The sequence below is a fragment of the Meles meles genome, chromosome 18 (assembly GCF_922984935.1).
Source record: "Meles meles chromosome 18, mMelMel3.1 paternal haplotype, whole genome shotgun sequence".
In the NCBI taxonomy this organism is placed as follows: domain Eukaryota; kingdom Metazoa; phylum Chordata; class Mammalia; order Carnivora; family Mustelidae; genus Meles; species Meles meles.
The window spans coordinates 10,920,987-10,938,532 of NC_060083.1; the positions used below are offsets into that span (position 1 = coordinate 10,920,987).

Below are 17,546 nucleotides of genomic sequence, written 5' to 3' on the forward strand. Positions count from 1 at the left end.
GGCCGTGGTCACGGGGCTGAGATGCTTCTGGGGGCACCTGGAGTCTTTCTCCCCTCACCTGTCACTGCCTGTTCTTTCTGGGGTTGGGGAGACGGAGGCAGAGTCACCTGATCGAACCTCAATGGCCCGGGGTTGGGCCTGGACCCCTCAGAGCTCCTTCTCCAGGCCCCAGGGGCTGCCGGCTCTCCTCTCACTGTGCTGCACCCCCCACCTGCTCAGTCCCTGGGAGCCCCCCCACCGCCTCACCGAGCAGCAGCCGCCATCTGCCCAACATCACCCACCGGCAGGCTCGGCACCTGCTGCCCCCCAGGACCCGGACGGCAACGCAGTACCAGGAGAGGACCCAGGTTTCCTGAGCCCCCACCCGCGAGAGAGTCCTGCTTCCTCCTGAGATCCCAGAAGACCCTGGGCCCCATTACTCTCTCCTTCCTGGGAGGGGACGCAGGGTCCCTCGTTCCCTCAGCCCCTGCCCTTCTCTGGGTGCTGAGCCCCGCCCCCCGGCCAACAAGGCCCCGGCCTCAGGCAGCAGCGTGTTCCCTCGTTCTCCTCTCCCTGGAACACGTTGTTTGATGACAAGACAGGAGGTGCCCCGTGGGGGAGAGCAGCTTGGGGGAGAATGGCCCAGACTCCCAGCAGATGGGGCACCCCAGCAGGCTGGAGCTCGCCCACAGGACGGCATCGGGGTTGCCGGGCTGGGGGCACGTGGCAGCCCGGTGGTCTGACCGCAGGCCGTGCGCCTCACCCCGCTGGGCTCAAGGGGCCGTGTCGAGTCAGGGAGAGCAGGGCACCCGCGTGGGAGGGGTGCGTGGAGTAACTGAGACGGGGCAGGGCCAGGAGCCAGCCGCGGCCCAGCTTGGCTCCTCCTCCGCGCCCAGAGTGCTTCGGGGAGGGGCACGCAACAGGGAAGCAGTTGCCGACAGCCCAGGGGCGCCTTCGAGGAGGACGGGGTGCCAGGCCCACCCCAGGGAGTCCCCAGAGACTGATTTCACCCGTGGCTCAGCTGCCGGGACCCCTCCTCGGCGTTCATGACGGCGAGCTCCAAGCTTCGTAGGGAGCAGTTTTCCCGGTGGTCGGATCCCACGGACTTGCTGTTGGTCCCTTTTTGCAGATGAGGAGCCTGAGGCCCCCTTTTGAGCCATGCCTTGCCCCACGGGGGTTTGGGGTGCCGCCAGCACCGCCGATGGGCTCTGGCCCGCGCAGACAGGCCATGGCTGGATGACCCCTAGGCATTAGCAGCTTCTGCCATGGGGCTGCCCCTGGCTGGGCCGGGAGCTTCCTTGCAGTTGCCCCTCCCCTGGCCACCCCCAGGCCTCGGCAAGCGTCCACCACCATTGCCTGCCAGTAGGTGAGGTGTGCTCGGTGCCTGCCGCAAGGAGAGCTGGGGTGGCCGGGGGCTGTGAGGCTGAGCGCAAGGGTGGCAGCCTGCTTTAGAGGACGCCAAAAATGACCAGCCCTGCCTCCATGCCCAGGCCCCCTCCCCAGACCAGGAGGCCCCTCTGGGAGGGGGTGACTCCAGAGGGCACTGTGGGGTCCGTGATCACTGGGATCCTGACTGATGGGACCTGACGGTGCCCTGCCCACCATACGTGTTTCCCCACATTTTGGGCTGGGCCCCCCAGCTCTGGGTTGCTGTCCCCTGAGAGCTCGGGGCTCCATGACCCCACAGGAGGGGATGCTTTCTGATATCAGGGAAGTCTTCTTGGAGGAGGTGACTCCTGGGCTCAGACGTGGAGGATACACAGGAATTCGCTGAGCTAAGAGGGCAGGAGAGACCGAAGAGGCGCCAGGACGGCGTGCGCTGATGGCTCCTGGGGTGTGGGGTGTGTGTGCTTGCACACGCGTGTGACGGGAAGCCGAAGGAAAGGGCTGGGCAGTGGAGGGGCCGGGAGGGGCCTCGTGCCTCCCACTGAGGAGCTCCGAGTGTGACCCCAAAGCCACGGGGAGCTTTTGAGTGGGGTTTTGGCCAGGAAGCACAGTGATCAGATGCGTGTGTGCAGAGGATCGCCCTGGCGGCCTTGCGGAGGGCGGATCGGAGGTCCAGAGCTGGAGGCCGGGGGATCAGGCCGGATTTCTTGGGATTTTCTCTGTAGCGTTACAAATCTGACGAGGCCGGCTGGGGCGGGCCTGGCGCACGCCAGCTTAACGAGAAAGTAAGAGCTCTGGAGACCGGCGCGAACGGCTTCCCAGCTCAGAGTTTAAATCCGGCTCCGGCTGCGGACGGAGGGCCTGCCCCCGCAATCCCAGACCCAGCCCTCTCCGGGGCCTCGGGACGGGGGGCTCTGCGAGTTGAGCTGGAAAGGGCCGTGCTGGCAAGGGGGCCGCTCTGGATCTCTGCCCTGGGAATGCCAGGCCACGGGGGCCCAAACATTGTCTTTCTGCTCACACCACGCCGGCTATGCCCCGCGCACAGAGCAGCCATTGAGGGGCTGTGGGCCTGGCGGGGGTCCCGGGCCACGTTAGTCATGCTCCTGGGAGCTTTTCTTCCCAGAACAAGACTGTCCTTGTGCCGAGGGCCACCCTCACACAACGGCCTGGCTCCCGGCAGCTGCAGAGCCCCTGCCAGCTCCGAGCAGCCCACTTCAGAGGTACCGCCAACCGGAGCCAAAGGCCAGCGCGAGAGCCGAGGGCAGCCCTGGGAGGCTGCACCGAGCGCCTCCTGTGTTCCCACTAGGGGCCCTAGTCTCCATGAGCAGGTGCGCGGTTCTTCACCCTCTCCCGGGCTAGAGCCCACCAGCCTCTGTGAAACAGTTCCCAGAACACAACCTCCAGGACCAAGGCACCCTGGGGAGGGCGTTGGCAGACTTTGTGCATGCATGGAGCGCCTGCTGCATACGCATGCCCCAGGCTGGGTACACTTGTGCACGCTGGTGTCCATTGCTGGCTGGGCCAATTACTAGTTTAGAGTTCAGGCCCTGAAACAGACCGTTCCACACCTTGGCTCTCTGTGTGCCAGCTGAACGATGCGGGAAAGTTCTTTTGCCTCCTTTTGCCTCATCTGTGAAATGGGGCTGTTCCAGCATCTCCCTCACTGGGCTGCCCTGAGGGTTGAACGAGATGCTGGGTCAGTGTTTGGCTCCGAGCCTGGCCCGAGAGAATTCTGTGCAAAGCCACTTCTGTCCCTGGATGCCCGGGGTTGCTCAAGGGCAGGGGGTGTCATTCCCATTTTACAGATGGGGAAGCTGAGGTCTGAGGGACTGTCCAGGGGCACACAGCCAGCAGGTCACGGAGCTGGGACTTGAGCCCTGCTCTCTGGGGCTCCTGCAGGACAGGCGTCCCCTTTGGGAAACAGAGGCCAGAGCAGGAGTGTCCTGACCCCGGCGCGGCGGCATCGTGCCCCTCCCCTTGCATCTAAGCGTGCTCTCTCTGCTCTTCCAGATCCCCAGCCAGGCATGGGTGTTGGCGGAGCTCAGCGATGGCAGAGTTGGTGACCCTGGGGCAGGAGCCACAGCCCTGGGGCCCTGCGGCCGGAGACGCGTGATGGTGCTCTTGGGGCACCTGCCGGAAACAGGCCCGGAGGACCAGGAGCCCCGAGAAGCAGAGGCGGGCCCCAGGATGCGGAGATGAGGCCTCTGGGGGCCCTGGCTTCCCTCCCGCCCGGGCGCTAGGAGCCGTGCCCAGGCCCCAGCCGGGAGCCCCGCCGCCCGGGGGCATGGCCAAACCCTTCTTCCGACTGCAGACGCTGCTGCGGCGCACGCAGGTCCTGCTGTTCCTCCTCACGGCCGCCTACCTGATGACCGGCAGCCTGCTGCTGCTGCAGCGCGCCCGCATGGCCCTCCCGCCGGGGCCCCGAGCGCCCGGCCCCCTGCAGGCCTTGCCCGTGGCCGCCGTGGCGCTGGGCATGGGCCTACTGGACAGCAGGGCACTGCAGGCCCCCCGCGTCAGCCCAGAGCTGCTGCTCGGCGTGGACATGCTGCGGAGGTCCCCGGTCCGGCCCCGGCCCGGCCCCCGCGGGCTCCGGAGCCGGAACTCGGAGCTGCGGCAGCTGAGACGCCGCTGGTTCCAGCACTTCATGGGGGACCCCCAGGGGCCACCCGCTCCAGGCCCCGAGGCCCCTAGGCCTGCGGCCAGCAGCCGAGGTAGGTGCCTAGCCCTGGACCCCCTGGCATGTTGGGGCTCTGCTTCCGGGACCCCTACCTGGGGCCGGGGGTGGCTTTCCCTTTCTCAGGCCCCACCTGTGGCCTCCAGACTGCTGAGTTCTGCCCGCTCACTGGCTGGGCAGGTCCCAGAGCCCAGCCTCTGGGTTCAGGTGGACATTCGCTTGCATCCTGACTTAACAGTGACCTTGGACCCGTGACCTAACATCCCCAGGTCCTTGGGGCAGAGAGACAGACATACCCAGCCCAAGTCACATGGGGATGGCTTGGGACAGCAGGGAGCGCCGAGGGCAGCAGCCTGTTCCATGTACAGGTCCTCAGCCTCCCCCGATCATGGGCTGGGGGCGGTGTCTGCACGGCACTGTCCGCGGGTGATTCTGGAGCTCGTGAAGGCGGAGACCCCTGGGCCCGGGGGCCTGGTGTGCTTCCCGGCACCAGTCACTGGTGGCTGCTCTTTTATTGTTAAACAACTAATCGTATGGCGTTTGTGGTGCGCCTATAAAGGACACGTTGATGGAAATACCCTGATTGTGACGTCCCGATCCTGCGGGGAAACACGGGAGTGTGGGGATGTTCTGTCAATTGGTCACTCTCCTGGTTTCGGTTCCCCAGAAGCTGTGGTGTATTTGGGGTGTGACCCCAGGACACTGGCAAGGAGCAAGGAGGGAGCTGGGGAGAGCAAGTGGCAGGGGCGGGGCCGGAAAGTATCTCGGAGTACAGCCTGGAGGTGGCAGGTCAGGAGGAGGGCCAGGCCTGGGAGCCTGGCTTCACTGCCAGGATAGCGAGCCGATCCAGGGGAAAGGGAGGAGCCCCTGAGGCCCTCACATCGGGGGAGATGACTGACGGTCAGTGAAGCCCAGAGGACAGTGTCCTTCTATCTCCACAGGTCTCCTGAGGTCACGTAGGTCAGAGCCCTTGCTGTGCGGTTCCTCAGCAAGGCTCCCACCTAAGAATGGGGGGGACAAGAGGAATGGATCCTGCAGCTCACTTTGCACAAGGTGCCTTCTGTACATTTGCCCCAGCGCCCCAGGAGGCTGGGTCTCTATGCAGACTATACCAGAGTGATGCGTTTAGACTAAAGTGTGAGTGACCGACAAAGTCAACACAGAATGCTTGAGCAGCAGCCCGGGAAAGAGCACAGGTTTTGAAAACAGACCTGGGTTTCTCTCTTGGTATTGCCAGTCGCTGGCTCTGTGGCCTTGGGCAGTTTGGCCAAAGGTCAATTCTTTATTTCTCTCTGTGCACCCTCCTCGGGGGCCATGCACGAGTCTACTCTGCTCCGTGCACTTGAAGAGCTCAGTCTGGGGGTGGACGACGGCCGCACAGCAGCACCGAGGCTCAGGTGAAGGTCTTTATGACCCGGCCAGCGGGAGGGGAGGTATGGAGTGACCCAGTCTGAACCCCGGAGGCACCCCTTGTCTCCACGTCATCTCCCCCAGGCAAAGCGGTGGACGGGGTGTCGCAGCCACTGAAGAGATGAGGACCGCAGGGTCACGGGGCAGCAGTTCTGGGCCATCCGGATGCTGACTGCTGTGAGCCCCTGGGGCGCCCTCCCCGCCTCCGGGCTCACTGCGCTCGTCACGGGGCCCGGCGGCCCACGCGGGCCAGCTGCTGGGGCTACAGACAAAGAGGGCGGCTCTTTGCGGCCGGGCAGCCCGCCACGCTCCTGGAAGGGGCTCCTGCGCGGCGCGGAAGTGGCAGGAGGCCATCAATCACCGAGCATTTCATTATACCTTGGACAACATCCATAATGGAATAAAATGTCAGTAAGTTTACTAGGGGAGAAATAGTAACTTCCCCTCGCCAGTTTGTTTTTTATTGATAGTGATTTCCAAAGACATTCCAATATCTCCAAAGCCGTCGTTAGCAGCCGCATGGCGCGTCTGTGTTGACGCGCAAATGAACAGATGCGGAGTCACAGACAATAATGCGTCGCCTCCGTTTTCGCCGAAAGCAATAAATCCACCTCAGAATGTGTCCCAGTGTGTTCCCCGGACGCCCTCTCTCCGCTGCACACCCTTGCCTCTGTCAGAGCTGGAAGAGCCAGTCGGTGATTTTCCGGCACGAAGGGCTCGCGGTTCTGCCGGACGCGGCGGGCGTGTGGGTCCCGGGCCTTCTGCGCGCCCCGTGGCGTGGCCGGCAGAGAGCCCGGCCCGGCGGCTCCAAGTGCTTCCTCCTCTCCCGCTCGTGGCTCAGGTCTCCCGCTGCCGTTTTCCAGTCCAGCGTCCGGCCTCCCGAGCACGGCGAGGGCACCAGGGGCGCCCCGGTGGGCATCCGGCACGCTGACTCGGGTCTCAGGGATGAAGGACTGGAGAGTCCACGTCCTGATCGTTGTTGGGGTTAACACAGCCACCCCTCGACAGCACCGCAGGCCGGGCCTTGCGCCAGACACTGCCGTGTGTTATGTCCCTCTCTCCACCCTCCCCGAGCCTGCGGGGCCGGCTGTCTCCACTTACAGGTGGGGAAGCCCAGGCCCAGCAGGGAGGGGGTGACACGGGCCCAGATTCACACCCCCGCACACCCAACTTGCATTCCACGCATGCCGTGGGCCCCTCGACACGTTTTTGGCTCATTTCCCATCAAAACGACCCCTGAGCTTGTGTCTTGGAGCTTAATTGAAAGTTGTAATAGAATTTCTTCTTTGCTGTGCGACACACCGGAAATTTCTCAAAGGTTAGTTTTCCTCTGCCAAGTACCCGGTCAAGGGTAATCCTCTATCCTGCTGCTGGGGGAGGGGTCTCAGGGGCCCTCCCCTGTCTGCGACCCCCGGGGGTGCTGGTGTCCTGAGCGAGAGCTGGTGCCTGTGGCCATGGCGAGCTGCCGGGCGTCCTGGGGCCAAGGGGACACGGAGGCTCATGGCCCCACGGGCAGACAGACAGGAAGGTGACCTTTGCTCTCCGCTGCCCCCGGGTTCTGCCTCGGCGACCTTGGCTAGGTGGTGGAATCCCGTCTCCGGGTACCTGCTCGCCTCCCGCTGCCCCGCGTCTTATTCGGGGCCCGGGAGCTGCATGCGGGGGGTCCTTGTGTCCGAGCTTCCGCTCCCCTGCCCCCTCCTTGCGGAGCCTCGGCCTGGTTCTGGGGGCCCCGACCTACCGTGGCGTGGGGTGCTGACCATGTACAGGGCTCAGCGGGGCCTCGTGGACACAGGGCACGCGGTGTAAAGAGCGTTTTAACAGCAGCAGTTACTGAGAAGGGCTTGGGCATTGGCGAGCGTTTCAGATATGGAATGTCCGAATCTGGAGAAAGGAGAGGCCGTGGCAGGCTGGTGGTCCGTGACGGACTGGCGTGGTCAGGGACACCCGACGAGGACAGGCAGGAAGCAGACGGTGGGCATGATCAGGGAACAGGCACAGGTCCATGCCAGGGGCAAGAGGAAGGGGCTTGGGCAGGATGGGGCAGGTAGTGGACCTTAAATCCATTGGACAGTTAGGGAAACTGAGGCACAGAACACTGTCGTGATGTAGCCAAGGTCAGAGGCAGATTTAGGTGTGGTGTTCACAGACGGGATGATCGCTCCCGGATTTGTCCCCAGGAATGAAGGTGGGGGACACGCTTCTCCAAACACTCCAGCGGGCGGCCCTGGGCTCCTGCTCTGGGCCGGGATCCTGGCAGGAACACAGCGAGTGTGGTCTGCCCTCGGGGCACCGGGACCGGGGGGTCAGGGTGCCACTCCGTCGGCTGTGGGGACGCCCTGGGCTTGTCACCCCCCAGAGGTTGCGTGTGCTGCATGGATGCCCTTCCAGACGTCCTCGGGTCGGCGGGCAATGTCTGCACTAGGGGCATCCCGTCCGCGTCCCGGTACAGCTGTCAGCATGGGACCGGAGGAGCTCCTGCGCCACGTGGCGGTGCCTGCACGCGGCCCGGTGTGCTGTCTCTGTGCTCGTGCCTTCCGGCTTCTCTGCATGTGTCTGGGAGTCCCCTCTGTGTCAGTGACGGGGAGGGTTATGCAGGGTCAACACGTGACTGCTTGGCGGGTCCCATCACCCAGCATCCTCTTCTGCATGGGCGAGGGCTCAGCAGTCCCCTGGCACCGTCGAGTTCCATGTGGACGGCTCCCTTACCTCTCGACACGCCACGTCCATGCCTCCAGCGATGGCAGCTCCCTTCCCCCGACCCAGGACCGCAGATTTTTCTTGAGATCCTGTTCCCGTTTGCAGGGTGCTCCTTATTGTAGTGAAGGTCAGACTTTCCATAACTGATTTTCTCCCTCTGGATCATAGGTGACAGGACCCGCCCCATTTGCACCTTCGTGGGGGTGGGGGGATGGGGAGGATGGAGACGAGGGTCCCGGGAGGCCAGGTGGGGCTGGAGGAGGACGGGGCTGCTGTTCAGGCCACTGCCGGCTCTGGCAGGTGTGTGTGGGGACAGCGGGCCGTCCGGCGCAGGCGTCCAGGAGCGCCGGGGGCAGGTGCGGCCTCACCGGGTGCCCTGGGCCCTCCCAGGATCCCCCCGAGGGTGGGCATGTGACAGGACCGTCCCGTCCCCCGCTTGAGCCTCCGCTGTGTTCACACCCTCAGGCACGTACGTCGGCTGCTTCAGCGAAAGCGGCCGGGACAGAACCCTGAAGGGCGCCGTGTTCTTCGACTTGAGAAAGATGACCGTCTCTCATTGCCAGGACGCGTGCGCCGAGCGGTGAGTGAAAGCCCTGGGCCGCGGAGTCTGTCTCCGGGTGAGGGGGCATGTGGCTGTAGGGGGCGTCCTGCTCTGACCCGAGCCGGATGGATCAGCAACCCCTGGGGCACAGAGGATGCCATGCGGGCTCACTACTGTGCCCGGGGAGATGGCCCTCACGTTAGCGGGTGGTTTTCCTCCCCTGGGCCTCGGTTTACTTGTGTGTTCAGACTCTAGTAGAAGGCTTGGCTCCAATGCCACCTCTTCCGGGAAGCCCTCCAGCTTGGTCATGATCCAGTACAGAGAAACTGAGTCTGGAACAGATAGGATGGGTCCCGGCTCAGCCTTGCAGTGTAGACCGAGTGGAAAGTGACAGCAACTCAGTCCCCTTCTACCTCCCCAGCAGTTCGGGGAACAGACTCGCAGGTAGACAGGGACAGTCAGGCCCCATGGCCAGCCGGTGGCCACAAACGGGGATGAGGAGAGCAGGGGTTTTCAGTCCTCGGAGCCGGGGGCGTGACCATGCTGGCCTGTCTCCAGAGCTGGCGTCCGTGTGGCCTGCACTGGGGCCGTCTTCCATCTTTCCTCCCCTGCGCTGGGGCCATGCCTCATACGCACAGGTGGGGAGCGGCCCTGGGCGGAGGCCTGGTGGCTGGTGTTCAGACTCGGTGAGCCCGGTGCTGAAATTACCCACGGCGGGAGTGCTGGCATCCCAGGAACTGACAGGTGCCCTGAATTCGGGCTCCCATTCTCTGGCCTTGAGAGCCCATTCATAGCCCACCATGGCCTCGGGCCCACTGTTCCCGGGGTGGGGCCTTGGGACAGAGCTCTCGGTCGGGCACGAGTGGGGCTGATCAAACTAGTTTATCACGAAGGACGGCCTGCTCCCTGCCAGCTGGGGGGCCTGTAAGTCTGGCCTAAGACCGGCCCCTACGGGCAGCTGTGGGCCGACCGCCGTGGCCCTGGCCTCCCAAACTGATCCCGACCTCAGTCACCGCTGCCATGGGGCCGGGGCAGCGACTCAGCTGGGCGGCTCTCCCTGCAGGTCCTACGCGTACGCGGGCTTGGAGGCCGGGGCCGAGTGCTACTGCGGGAACCGGCTCCCGGTGACCAGCGTCGGGCCCGAGGCGTGTAACCACGAGTGCAAAGGGGAGAAGGGCTCCGTGTGCGGGGGCGTGGGCCGGCTGTCCGTCTACCGCGTGGAGGAGCTGCCACCCGGCTCCAGGAAGCGTGAGTGTGCCCGCCTCTCCCTGTGCTCCGTCTCCCACCCGCAGCCCTGCGTCCCCAACACAGGGAAGAGCTGGCAGCCTCCCTTCCCTGCCGGCCTCACTGGAGGGGCTCGTGTGGTGGGCGTGGGGGCAGCCGAGGGCTGTGTGGGCTCGTGGCCTGCAGGACAGACACGCTCATCTGGGGGTCTCACACGTGCTGTGTGACCCCAGAGGCCCTGGGCTGTCCTCGGGCACGAGGGGGCCCTGTGCCCTGGATGGCAGTCACTCCCCGTGATGGTGGCACAGACGGACGCAGCCGGTGCCACTGGGACCACCAGCCCATGGCGAGTCACACTGCTTCTTACGTGTCCGTCCCTGCCGGGCACTAACTAGGCCCACTTGTGCCAGGACCGCAGAGCACTGGCCCACCTGACAGGCTCCCAGACTGCAGGCCTGGTCCTGCTCTACGGTTGTGCATGGAGACGCCACCCGGGGTGCTGGCTGGTGACGGGGTCTCCACACTATTGAGGCGGGCAAAGCGGGCACAACAGCGAGGCTGCCGCCTAAGCAGCCCTGATGCATGTGGCCAGAGTGCAAGCTGTCAGAGCCGGAACATTCCAGAAGGCCCAGCAGCCAGGACCCCACTCAAGGCTGCACTACTCCACCTGGGCTGGAGGACAGCTTGTGGGCTCGGGGAGCCTCCCTGCGGCTGGCGGGAGTTTGGGTCTGACTCCGCAGCACAGCGAGGGGCTGTGGCGGCATTTCACTTTTCTGGATCTACTTTTCTCCTCATACCTGCATGGCAGGGATGTAGAATTTTCCAGAATATCAGCCTCTTGGGTGGCCTAGTGCAGATCTGTGGAAGGAAGGAGGGATGGGGGGTGGAGGTCAGACACCATCCTGCGGAGCTGGTGGGAGAAGGAAGGAGGGACAGAGGGGGGTGGACACCATCCCCCAGGAGCTGGTGGGAGAAGGAAGGGGGGACAGAGGGGGACAGAAACCATTCCGCGGAGCTGGCAGGAGAAGTGGCCTGAGGTCAGCAGCTGCAGCCACGTGGTCCCTTGTCGGTGACCGTGGTGGCGAGGTTCGGGTGCCCGGGGTCTCAGGAGCCTGGCCCGCCACACGCCGTCCAGAGCGGTCTGCCCTCTGGCTTGAAACCCCCACTGACTCTAGTTGTCACTTTCCAGACCCCGAAGCCACCGTTTCCCCCTGACAGGCACCAACAGCCAGGGGCACCGTGTCTCACCAGAGACCCGTTCTGTCCCCACAGGGAGGACTGTCACGTACCGTGGGTGCTTCCGACTGCCGGAGAACGGCACCCACACCTTCCCGGACTCCCTGGCGCAGGCCAACGTAACGGTGGACGCCTGCTCAGAGTTTTGTTCCCAGAAGGTGAGGCCAGCTGGGACGCGCGCACGTGTGTGGTGCCCTGCACGGGGCAGGAGCCCGGGCCGGACGCAGGTTTGGGATGGCCGTGTGGTCTGTGCTTGCGTGGGCACCCCAGGCTGGCCGGAGTGCTGTCCCCTGGGCCACGAGGCTGGAAGGATCATGCTTTCCCCGATGGCAGGTGTCAAACTGAGTGTTTGTTAGAGGGACGTGCTGGCTCGGGCTTGGGGAGAGTGGACGGCTTATCAGTTGTGCCGACGGACAGGGCTGGGCGCTGAACCCGGTGTCAGGGCCGTGGTCACGTGTGTTCCTTTGTCTCAGCTGGGGCTCCAAGACGATTCTGCAGAGGGGCGGGGCGCTGAGACCTCCGTCCCATCCTTGTGCGGGAGTTCTAGGTGGGACACGGTGGTCAAGGCCAGGTGGGGCTGGTAAGCAACGCGACCCTCAGAGTGCTGAGCCCTGGTGGCGGTCCAGTGGCCCACGTGTGGGCCCCAGGGCATGGCAGTAGGTTGAGGTCAGGGCTGCTCCCCTATGCTGGGGACTGTGACCGGAGGCCACGTAACAGGACAGAGTTAAGACGGGAGCGTCCTGGTGATGGTGGCACATATGTCCTTGTTCATCCAGCGGCAGCCACACCCCTCGCCACGTAGGAAGTCACTCCGCCCTGGTAACGGCCATGTCTGGCGGGTGCTGGGACATGCTGTGATTGTAGGCGAGGAAACAGAGGCGGAGAAGGTCACACATGCTGTCCAAGGTCACCCATCCCCTATGTGGGGGAGCTGGGATTTGGACCCAGGCAGACCCCCTGGTTCTAACCCAGTTGGTGGCTCGGAGCTGCAGGAAGTGGGCTTCTGGGGACGTGGGGAGCCTGCCCTCCCTGGTGCCTCTTGAGACGCGCCAATCAGGGCTGAGACAGAGGCTTTCCTGCACTTTCCAGCCCAAGCAGCAGCCTTTGGAGTGGGTCTCTGTGTCTCTAGCATTTCGGGGTATCTGGGTTGTCCTTGGGGGCTCATAGCATCCGGCTGAGGCCCGCGTTCCCATGCTCCGCATGTGTGAGCAGAGCTGTGGGTGGAAGGCTGTGTGCACCTGCTACACGGGCCCTCCCAGGGCTTCTGCACACCTGCCGGAAGTCCGCAGCCCTGGGAGTGCCCACTGCCATCGCCAGTCCAAGGAGCTCGGCTGCACCAGACCTGGCCGCTCCATCTGCAAACCTGGAGGTGCCCCACGTGCCGGGTGACCCACTTTACTCTCCCGGTGCTCCGAGGGGGACATGCTGCCCCCCACATGCTGCCCGAGCCAGCGGGGGTCGTGGCTGTGGGAGCAGGCGCCCGTGCCATTCGGATGGTGCCGTGGGTCCTACTGAGCAGTGTTGGGGTAGGGGAGGGCAGCTCCTGTTCCTCGTCCGGCCGGTCTCAGTCGGGCTCAGGGACCGCTCCGTCCTGGCACAGGCAGCACTTTCCCCATCTTGGGCTCCGTTGAATGGATGTCCTGTTGTTTACGCGACTCCTCCCCCGCTGGGGAGCACATCCATGGTTTTCGGTGTTACGCTTTCACGAGCGAGGCCACGGCGACTTCACGGACCCCCACGCAGAGCCAAGGCTGGGGTCGGGCTGGGCTTCTCGAAGGCTGGTTTGGGCGGAGCACCGTCGGGGGCATTTGTGGCCCCAGAGGGGACGTCTCCACCGTGGTTTGTGGGTTGGTCGCAATGGTTCAGGAATGCCATGATGTGGCCGGACAGAAGGACACGCGGGGCACCGTCAGCGCCATAACCATCTGACCACCGGCGCGGGGCTCGGCCAATGTCACGTGTGTCTGAGCACAGAGAAGCCATCTGGTCTGATATTCTGCGGCCGTAGGGACAGACCTGCCCTGTGTCCATGCCTGGACCTGGGATGGTAGACGTGGGTCCAGCGAGGCACTCCAGCACCGTGAGCAGATCTGGGGGTGGGTGTCTATAAAGGTAACACATAACTATTTTAGAAAATTTGGAAAACGTGAAATTAAATTGGAACTCACCAGTGACGTTACCGTATCAGAGGACACCACCAATGGCATTTCACATCTTCAGGTCCTCCGTTCGAAGGGCATGTAGGTGGGATTCGCATCTTTAACGTTGAGTCTTTCGGGGCACGTGGGTGCTCAGCCGGTCGAGCGTCCGACTCAGCTCAGCTCAGCTCATGGTCTCAGGGTTATGAGATCGAGTCCCGCCTCGGGCTCTGTGCTGGGCATGGAGGCTGCTTAAAGAAAAAAAAAATCAGATCTCTCCTTCCATTTTCCCTTGTTCCACGTGTTCCTCGTGGCAAGAGCCCCCCTCCTGCCCACTCTGGGCTCTTTCTTCGCAGTTACAAGCCACGCTGCCGCAAACATTCCTAAAGGTCAACCTTTCAGCGGCTCGTAATGCTCTCCTCACGTCATCACACGTGGAGTCACTGGTGTGAGGGACTCACCTGTCTCCTGCGTCACTTGTGAGACTTCAGGTGTGTTTCCAGAAGCAAGTCACGTGGCCTCTTTCCAAAGACGATGGAAGGTGGCTTCAGAGTTCGTGACCTGGGTGTGTGTCCCTGTGCAGACACGTCCTTGCCTTGTGGTTCTGGCCAGTCTCATGGTCCTGAGCTGTGGCATTCTCACTGATTCTCATGGATGCCGCTTGAATCTGTGGGTTTCCGTGGCAGAGGGAGAGGCTCCGGGGCTGCCTCCCCGACCACACAGTTCCTACTTTGCAGCCCGACGGCAGGGGTGTCATGTCAGCAGGAGACATGCGCTCGGTGATGGGCTCTGCGGACGGGCTCTGGTTGACCGTGACGCCCACCCTCCCCGCCCATCCCAGCAACCACCACCTCCCGGCACCTTCTTTCCTTCTGGGTGTGCATGTCCAGAGCGGCCTCGGAGTGAAGGGAGGCAGGAGATCGGTGAAGGCAAGCTCCATGCTGGTTTGCAGATTTCACCAAAACCCCCCATTTTCATGATCGTGTCCACGGAGTTGAGTGTGGTCTTGAGCAGACCTGGGCTGCTTCTGCCCCTGATTGGTCTCACGGTCTGAAGTCTAGGCTGCTTGGCACTTGCCTCCTCGCCTCAGTTTGCCCTCTTGGAGCTCGAAGCTCCAACCTCTGATGTTTTTATGATTCTCTATAATCCTGGGGACCGACCGCAAGAAAGGCACTCAAGGAGGACAGAGATGGACGGGCCTGCTGGGACATCCACAACCTGACCTGTGGCCACGACCGTGCCTTTGCAGGGGGACTCCCAGGACGGGAGGGCCCAGCCACTGCTGTCATGACCCAGCACCCAACTGAATCACTGTGCCTGTGGCAGCCACCAGGCCCAGGCTCTGGACGTAGTTCCGGGTGGAGACCCATCTCCCCATCCCGCCCCCCTGTGCCCCTCCGATGGAAACGGTCTCACATCTGTGTCCCCCTCCCGCCTCCCCTTCTCCAGCCATTGAGAAGACGGTGGGGGTGGGGGGAGCAGGGAAGCTGGCAGAGAAAGTTTCATCAATATTTAATTTTTATGGAAATCATGTCCTAGAAATCCCCAAGGGGCTGGAAATTGTCCTGTGTTTTCAGAATCCAGTTCTGTTCTGTTGTAAATAAAACCGCATTACTGTCTGCGCTCCCCTGTGCTCCGCACACACCCGGAACCTGACGGTTTCATCCACTCGAGGAAGCAGAGGGGCTCCAGTTGCTGGTGGGGTGCGACCCCCACCAGGGGTGGCCACTGGTAGAGGGACACTTTTTTCTGGGTGCAATGGTCCTGAGGTCTGCGTGTGCCAGGCAGATGGAGCCTGGACGCGTGGGGCAAACGGACGCCCCGTGGTGTGTCTGCACGTGGACCGCAGCTGCGGGTTCCTCCACGGGGATCCAGCGTGGGCACACGGATTTCTGAGGGAAGGGAAAGTCTGCGCCGAGGGATCCTGTTCCCAGGACATTCTAGGGTAGCTGGACGACCGCGGAGCACAATTCAGAGCCGCGGCTGACTGTGGGAGGAAACGGGACCCAGCGATTCCCACAGACAGAACGAGAGGGCTCAGCAAAGGGATGGGGTCTCATGGCGGTGGGAAGGGTGTGGTGGTGTGACCCGGGGTGGCTAGTGAAGGCCTCTCAGGGAAAGGTGCCTGAATAAGGGGGAGGTCTGGGGGTAGGACGTTCCAGGCAGAGAGAACAGCAGGTGGAATGGTCCTGAGGTCTGCGTGTGCCAGTGGTGCATGGCCAAGGACCGTAAGGACCCCAGCGCAGAAGTTCACCACAACTGCCTGAACAAAGTGCCACAGACAGGGGACTCGCACTTCTCGGGACTCTGGAAACCAGAAGCCCAAGGTGGGATGTCGTTGGGCTGGTTTCTTCTCAGGCCTCATGGGCTCACACGTGGGCATCCTGTGCCTGTGTGTTCATATGGTTGTCTGTGGGTCTGTGTCCAAATCTCTTTTTATGACCACACTAATCGGATTGGCTTGCACCCGCCATGGCCCTATTTTAACTGAATTACATCTTTAGAGACCCCATCTCCGAATATAGCTGCATCCTGAGGTGGGGGTCAGATGTGGGCTTGGGACAGAGGCCGCATGGTACAGAGAGATGGCTGGGGGCTCCGCTGGTGCTGCTTCATGGCCCGGTCCAGGTCCCAGCCCTACATGCCAAGGCGGGCTCCGCTGCAGTGCCTGAGGGTGTGGCCGGTGGGGGGCTGGGCTGCTGTGGCCATGGGAGGGTCTGACAGGTGCTGTGGGGGTGGGACTTCCAACCTTAGGGGCATGGGGACCTTGGAGAGGAGCCTTCAGGCAGAGCGTCAAACCCTCAGGTCCCCCAAGCATTGGGGGGGGCAGTGGAGTCCTGAGAGATGAGAAGGGGCTCGCAGACAGGGAAACTGAGGCTCGGAGGTGTCAGGTCGGTGTCGGGATCTGACGGGCTACACGCCTGCTGCTTCCTCCCTGGTCCTTAGGCCCAGGAAGCCCAGACACCTTGAGCTACTGCCTCCCCATCCTCCATCCTCCGAAAATCCCTGTGTCAAGCCTTGTCCAGAAAAAGCATGGGGACCAGGGCTCTGGTCCCAGGGGAGAAGACAAGCTGGTGAGGAGGCCGGAGGGAAGCCAGGTCCTCTGCCTCTTCCAAGCCAGCAGCCAAAGGACTTGTCTCTTTTATAGAGACTAGCGTTCTGGATGGGACCCCCGGCTGTTTTGGGGCTTTTCCCACATGGGGGGGCTTGGTGCTGTAACAACGATGGGCATGGGTGATGGGGTGCATGGGGGTTGCGCAGGGATGCGTGGTAGGGGTGTGCAGGGGTGCGTGATGGGGGTGTGCAGGGGCGTGTGGTGGGATGTGCAGTGTCAGAACAGCGCAGGGTCTAGGTTTCTGTTTCCACGCGGCAGCTCAGCTCGCAGAGGGATGGGGCCAAGACCCTGGGAGCTCCCGGCAGGGGTGCAGCAGCCCATGGGCATCCAGGAGGAGGAGGGAGAGGAGGAGAGGGCCTGGTGGGGGTGCAGAGCACTGGGGGGCACACGCCTGAGCACAGGAGCCCCCCCCCACAGGCTTTGCACCGCCCCCCATGGCTGGGACGGGCGATTTTCTGAGCGCGGAGATCCTCACTTTGCCAAGCCATGCTCAGAAAACGCTATTGATTTTTCTTTTCTTTATTTATTTACGAGATTTTCGCTGTGAGCAAAAAATAAAAAGGTCTGTGGGGCGCTGCCTCGGCTTCCAGCCTCCCTCCCTGCCACCTCCTTCCCTGCATTTCCATTTGCAAGAGGCAGGGGCAGGGGCAGGGCTGTGTCCCCCGGGAGCACCTGTGTGCCGTGCCCCGTGCTGGGCCACCCTCAGCAGGGACGTGCGAGTCCCCTGATTGCCCGTGTTTGGTGGTGAAGCACAGAGAGGCTCAGCAGGCACCTTGCCCGAGGTCGCCCAGCGCCCAGCGGTCTCCTCTGTGTGGACAGAGGGAGCATGGAACGAACCCCACAGAGGAGGCCAGGGGCCGGCCTCACCGTGAGGCGCTGCCCCGCCCCTAATCCTGGCAGAGCCTCAGGGACTTGGGGAATGTCCCAGCCTGCACGCCCTGCCCCGCAGCTGGGTTGGGCGGGTCTCCTCCCCAGGGAGCCCCAGGGTAACGCCAGAGGTCCCTTCGGGACTCACGCCGATGGGCCACAACGCAGTCCGTGTGCTCACCTGCCCCATCCTGACCTTCGCACACACTGGCTCCTGCAGACGCCCCTGCCCCGGGTGCCCGGTCCTCCCCGCACTCCCGCCAGCCCCCAAGGTTAGCC

The 17,546-nt window shown here is 63.4% G+C and overlaps 1 protein-coding gene across 3 annotated transcripts in view; it reads left to right on the forward strand.

Annotated features, from left to right (window-relative positions):
* The window catches only part of WSCD1 (WSC domain containing 1), a 29,545-nt gene that overhangs the window by 4,211 nt on the left and 7,788 nt on the right, over positions 1-17,546 (forward strand). For all 3 annotated transcript variants that reach the window (XM_045986183.1, XM_045986182.1, XM_045986184.1), the window contains exons 2-5: positions 3,376-4,076; positions 8,612-8,726; positions 9,751-9,935; positions 11,184-11,305. In XM_045986183.1, coding sequence (XP_045842139.1) covers positions 3,650-4,076; positions 8,612-8,726; positions 9,751-9,935; positions 11,184-11,305 — 849 coding nt within the window. In that variant the 5' untranslated portion in view covers positions 3,376-3,649. The remainder of the gene's footprint in view (positions 1-3,375; positions 4,077-8,611; positions 8,727-9,750; positions 9,936-11,183; positions 11,306-17,546) is intronic.